This window comes from Triticum aestivum, chromosome 4B, assembly GCF_018294505.1.
Source record: "Triticum aestivum cultivar Chinese Spring chromosome 4B, IWGSC CS RefSeq v2.1, whole genome shotgun sequence".
Lineage (NCBI taxonomy): Eukaryota > Viridiplantae > Streptophyta > Magnoliopsida > Poales > Poaceae > Triticum > Triticum aestivum.
This window is the reverse complement of record NC_057804.1, coordinates 112,868,408-112,873,690: the sequence shown is the minus strand read 5'-3', so window position 1 is coordinate 112,873,690 and position 5,283 is coordinate 112,868,408. Positions and strand designations below refer to the sequence as shown.

The window sequence follows — 5,283 nt, the reverse complement described above, 5'->3', positions numbered from 1 at the left end:
ATTTCGCGGGAGCAATGAACATAGACCAAATCGGAGGGGCTGGGCTCAGTAACATAGGAGAGCTAGATGCGTAAGTGGGATTTCAGGGCTGTATTGGATCGATTACAGACCGCTGTTTCCGTTCACATGCCAAGAAACCGAATTGGAAGTTTGGGAATACCAAATCCAATTCGGAGCCCCAATACAGACATGCAAATACAGTGTTAGTGAGATACCAATGTATCAATCCATGGAAGTACAAAATTTGAACATCAATTATGAGTGATGCAACACAAATAAAAACTTTAATTGTGCCCCCAACAACACTAACAAAGGTGTCAAACTTAGAAGTTTTCCTAGTTGTACAGAATATTAGAAGATAAATGCATAATCTTACTCTTGAGGTCTCAGCTATGGCATGGCGCATCAAGCAGCCTAGGTCGCCGTGCAGAAGACAATGTAGAGGTGGCCGACTGTCGCGGAGGAAAAAGAAGAAGAAACCTTTGACATGCTCCATTTGTGAGTATCTATGCAGAAACGAAAAAAGAGTGCAGAAGAGGCCAAAAAAGTGCTGACTCTACTATAGGTGCTGACCCTTCATTGCATATAGCGGGTGGATTATTAGGTAGCCCCAAGAGTGGTTTTGCTTGCTATGGAATCCCAGCAATTCAAAATCAACTCATTTGTATATACTTTGCACATAACAGTTTTGTTCATAACCATGTATTTTTCGTTTCACTTGAATCAAACTCTGACAAGCCCATGGCCTTGTCAGAAAATGTTTCAGATCAATCGAATTTGGAGAGTTTCATTAGTGGAACAAAATACAGCCGTATGAACAATAAATACATTAACAAATACTGTATGAGATATGGCACTAGGTTGTGACACATTACCACAACAACAGAAGTGAAAATACATCTTCAGCAAGATAAACCAGTCAAGGGAGGCAATTAAAAAAAAGTACATGGCCACGGTAGCAGGAAATATCAATATAACACGGTAAACCTGGTTCAGTTAGATGAGTTGAACATCTCAGTACTTATTCTAAGCCGCTTCACTGAGTTGAACCAACATGAATGTCCTACAAAAGGCCGCATCCTTGTCACTGCTGCAAATTGCATTCGTTCCTTAATACAGTAATTAAGATGAGATAGGCCATATGTCTTCAGCCAAGGCCTTCTTTCCCTCGAAACCTGTACAAATATGGAAGGATGAGAAGTTTGCGGGGGTGTCATTTGGGAAACAAGGAATTTCAGCTCCTTGACAAGGAAACAAGGGCCACAAGATTCAGTCCATAATTTTTCATATTTTCACATACCAAACTGCAGAATAATCTAATTACTCAAAAGTTTGCACATATCAACATCTGGTTAGAGTTGAGATCTTGATTAGCTGTTAGGATTAGCTTTCTAGTAATGGCATCCCGTCGTTTAATAACAAATACTCATGTCAAGATTTTCCGACAATCTGTCTAATTATGAAGAATCAGATGGCCCTAGCAAATAATTATAGACCATAATGCTGACATTGTAAGTCAACAAGTAAACAAGTTGAGTTGCAACTAGAATAGGACCCACAAAAAGTCAGAACTGTTCAACTAAGTCAACATGCCATGCTACCATGTGTGCAGTGCATTTCAATCTAAACAGCATTATAGTTTCCACTTCCAAACAACACATTGAGTTATTTTCCACCAACCAAATACAGAGCAGGCTTCTCGTTACTCAAAGATTTGGAATAACATTCACTTTTTCTAGTAAACTAGGAGTCTCTTCACTGTTTTCTTTCATCCCCGTAAATGAAGGCAAACTGCAGAAATGTAGAAAGAGTGGTGACTGTTGATAGTTAGCTTACATATGTTAAGTGTACCAAGGAACTTCAAAATTTTGAGAAGTTCTGCATCAACCGAGTTACATTTGACTTCGACTGCCTTAAGGTGTTTTGATATTGCAGCTGAGCTCTCCACTGCATTGCAACCTCCTTTTATTTCCACTTTATGATTAGGTCCCTGCAGGCAAAAAGATTGAATCAAAACCGATCGGATAATAGATAGTGTAGTTTTGCAGTGCAAGCTAAAGAATTCCCATTTTGACAAAGTATGTATACCTTGGAAAAGAAATGAAGAGTGAGAATCTCCAAAAATGGTGAGTGTTCAAGAATACAAGCTAGTGCGTGGAAGTCGTCGGGCACGCACCAGCATTCATTTAGTAACAAAGTCTTTAACTTACTAAATATAGGGCACCACATCAAATCCCTTCTGAAAATAAACTGTAGAAATTGCAAACCAGAGAGAAAAAAATTAATCGTCACTGCGAACATGATGATTGTTTTTATTTTCTCGAGATTACGGACGATTGTTGTAAGCGTGGGGAATAATGCAAAAGCTCTAGCTGGTTGCATTGTTTATGACTGACTAAGCATAATTTTAGATGGTTATAGATATTGCAACAGATATATAATAGGACCGCAAAAGTAAATGGGGGTTAAAACATACATACCGTGTCATGTTCGTCTATCAATGTCAAATTCTCAGCCTCTGATAAACCTTTGAGAAGCACCGAGTCATGAGAATTAACAGCCTGTAGATCGTAACAACCTTGACAGTCCTCATTGTGGCAATCCCAAGAGTCAGAATAAAAACACCTGTCCACAGATTCCTTGATAAATCTGATGAATGCAGCCTTCAACGACGGCATGCTCTCAAGCACAGGAGTCCTGTCCCAGTTGTCCTCTAGTCGTACAGAAACTAGACTTGGAGCATAAATACGAGTACGGGAATGCTGATTGAAACTGCTATCAATGATGGCCAGGCGTTTTAGAGACTCTGAAGAGATCTTCCTGACATGGACGAAACAGCCATTGATGATTACCAGATCTTCCAGCGCCGGACAGCAGGCAAAATCAAGAAAGCTGTCATTTAACCCTGTGTCAATGAGCTCTAGCCTCCTCAAATGCTGAGAGGCAAGAGGCAGGTTGTCTACATAAAAGTAAACACCGTAGCCGTCCCGAGAGATATCGAGCCGGAGCAGCCGAACTTGGCAGAGTATAATGTGCCGGATCCAGAGGCTCACACGGGGCACGTTGTCGTCGGAGACCACAGCGAACCTGAGCTCACACGTGTCGATTGGCGCTCCACAGCGAAGGAGCAGAAGGTGGTTCACAAACTCGCGGAGCTCCTGGACGGGCGTCACCTCCGACTCCTGGCCACCGGTGATGCGCAGGCCCGCGACTGATTTCCAGAGGTCGCGCCAGCGCCGGGCGAGCACGCAGGTCCGCACGGCCTGCTGCGCCGGGAGGAAGGAGAGGACGTGCTGCAGGAGATCTTCCGGTAGAACGCCGATGATGTCCTCGCCGCGGGCTAGAGCGGCCCTCTTGCCTTCTTGCGGCGGAGGCATTCCGTCAAACAGGTGGCGGGCGTCGAAGCTGCGGCACAGCCGTACAAGACACGATCAGGGAAATGCCGGCGTGGTGGCAAAGAGCGGAGACAGAAGCAGGGATCGCCGGGTCGCCGCCGCACCTCGCCGCCGGCAGTTTTCCCGCCGGAGCCGAGGGTGGAAGAGAAGAATGGCAACTGATACGAGCGATACGACGCGAAGGTCGCTACTGATACGAGTAATCGAGCGCCAAGGAGACCATCCGGGTTGAGGAGTTGGAGAAATGCGTGTGCGACATGGAGGATTCGCAGGACCTTGGAGTGAGAAGATAGCGGGGTTTGCTTGCGGGGTCACGGCCTCACGGGATTGAAAATTGAAATCCAACAATCGCAGACAGAGAACAAGCTTTGCCGAATATCTTCATTGAAAATCATGCCTAAAATCGGTTTCAAAGTCTTCGTCGTCTTCTTTCTCTTCTGATGACAACGAGTCCTCGGAGACCATATCTCTAAACCTCTTCATCTATAATTTAAATGGTTTGGTTCAAACCAAACGGCTCGGTTCAAAAAGAAACAAACGAAAAAGCTCATGTAGACAATCCGTCGAACACTTACGGCGCAATGGTGATGGACTGGCCATCCGCTATCGTTTGGGCCAAATCGGCGGGCAGAAAAGTGTGGGAGTGACCTGCAGCAGCACGCAAGCAAGGTCAGATACGGCGGCCACCAAAGAGGAAGCAAATACAAACCAATCTGACGAATCAGTTATGGCGGCGGCGGCGTTTCACCTCGATTTTGGCGACGACGACAGACGATGAACAAACTCGGCGGCGGGGAGAAGGGCGGCGAGAGCAAGTGAAAGGATCGATATGACTGACTAGAGGGGTGTGAATAGGCAACTGCCAAGTTTTAGCTTTTCTTAACAAATTAGGTTTAGCAACGAAAAAGTTGTTTAGATATGCAACTAGAAGAGCAACCTATATGATGCTAGCAACAAGAACAACACAAGCAAGCAAACAAAGAAAACAACACAAATAAACTTCACAAAGTAAAGGTAAGAAGTAACCACAAGTGGATCCGGAGAAGATGAGGATGTGTCACCGAAGTTCCTTCCCTTTGAGGGGAAGTACGTTTCTGTTGGAGCGGTGTTGAGGCACAATACTCCCCAAGAAGCCACTATGGCCACCGTATTCTCCTCACAACCTCGCACAATGCAAAATATCGTGATTCCACTAGTGGTGCCCTTGAAGGCGGTGATCGAACCTTTACAAACAAGGTTGGGGCAATCCCCACAACCGAATCGGAGGCTCACAACACCACCACGAAGCTTCGCCATAATGGATTGTGGCTCTGAGTTGACCTCAACCGTTTCGGGTGCTCAAACACCCAAGAGTAATAAGATCCGCAAGGGATTAGCGGGGGAATCAAATTTCTTTTGGTGGAAGTGTAGATCGGGGCCCTCTCAACCAAACCCTAGAGAATCAACAAGTTTTGTTGGTTAGTGAGAGAGATCGAGCGAAAATGAAGTTTTGAACAACAATGGAGTTTGGGGAGAAAGAGGTGGGTAGAGAAGAAGACCCTCTATATATAGTGGAAAGAAACCAACTGTTATCATGCTCACAGCCCGCACATAAGGGGTACTACCGCTCGCCCCAGCGGTTGCAGCTCAGGAGCCCACAGAGGCAGGGCAGGAACCGGGATGGTGGCAGTATCGCAACCGTACTACCGCTCAAGAGAGCGCAGGGGAGGATCCAGTATGGGTCAAGGGTGTACAAATGTACACCCAAATTTTGCTGCACAAAATTTCTATATATAGATAAATGGCAAAAATATACTAAGAGTAGCATACTTTGAGAGGCTACACACAGCTCTCATGTAGCAAATAGACCAACGACAACTAACCACACCTAAACAACCAGTAGACCAAG

At 45.1% G+C, this 5,283-nt stretch overlaps 1 protein-coding gene across 3 annotated transcripts; it reads right to left on the bottom strand.

Moving 5' to 3' along the window:
* Nucleotides 1-804: 804 nt before the first annotated feature.
* Nucleotides 805-3,837, bottom strand: LOC123094588 (F-box/LRR-repeat protein At3g26922). 3 transcript variants are annotated; one of them, XM_044516564.1, is made up of 5 exons: nucleotides 3,500-3,828; nucleotides 2,481-3,405; nucleotides 2,089-2,250; nucleotides 1,837-1,990; nucleotides 805-1,175 (listed from the first exon to the last, which is right to left on the bottom strand). In XM_044516564.1, exons 2-5 carry the CDS (start codon nucleotides 3,375-3,377, stop codon nucleotides 1,123-1,125), a joined length of 1,266 nt encoding a protein of 421 aa, XP_044372499.1. In that variant the 5' UTR covers nucleotides 3,378-3,405; nucleotides 3,500-3,828; the 3' UTR covers nucleotides 805-1,122. The 3 variants fall into 3 exon arrangements, with proteins under 3 accessions (XP_044372499.1, XP_044372498.1, XP_044372500.1); XM_044516563.1 differs by having other exon boundaries at nucleotides 2,481-3,828; XM_044516565.1 differs by lacking the exon at nucleotides 2,089-2,250 and having other exon boundaries at nucleotides 2,481-3,837.
* Between the last annotated feature and the right edge of the window lie 1,446 nt (nucleotides 3,838-5,283).

What these genes read in the sequence shown, in the direction of transcription:
- LOC123094588 (XM_044516563.1), bottom strand. Translation starts at nt 3,377, where the DNA reads ATGCCTCCGCCGCAAGAAGGCAAGAGGGCCGCTCTAGCCCGCGGCGAG. An exon ending in TGATAGACGAACATGACACG is followed by an intron (nt 2,251 to 2,480) that starts GTATGTATGTTT and finishes CAATTTCTACAG; the next exon opens with TTTATTTTCAGAAGGGATTT. An exon ending in CCTTGGTACACTTAACATAT is followed by an intron (nt 1,176 to 1,836) that starts GTAAGCTAACTA and finishes ATATTTGTACAG; the next exon opens with GTTTCGAGGGAAAGAAGGCC.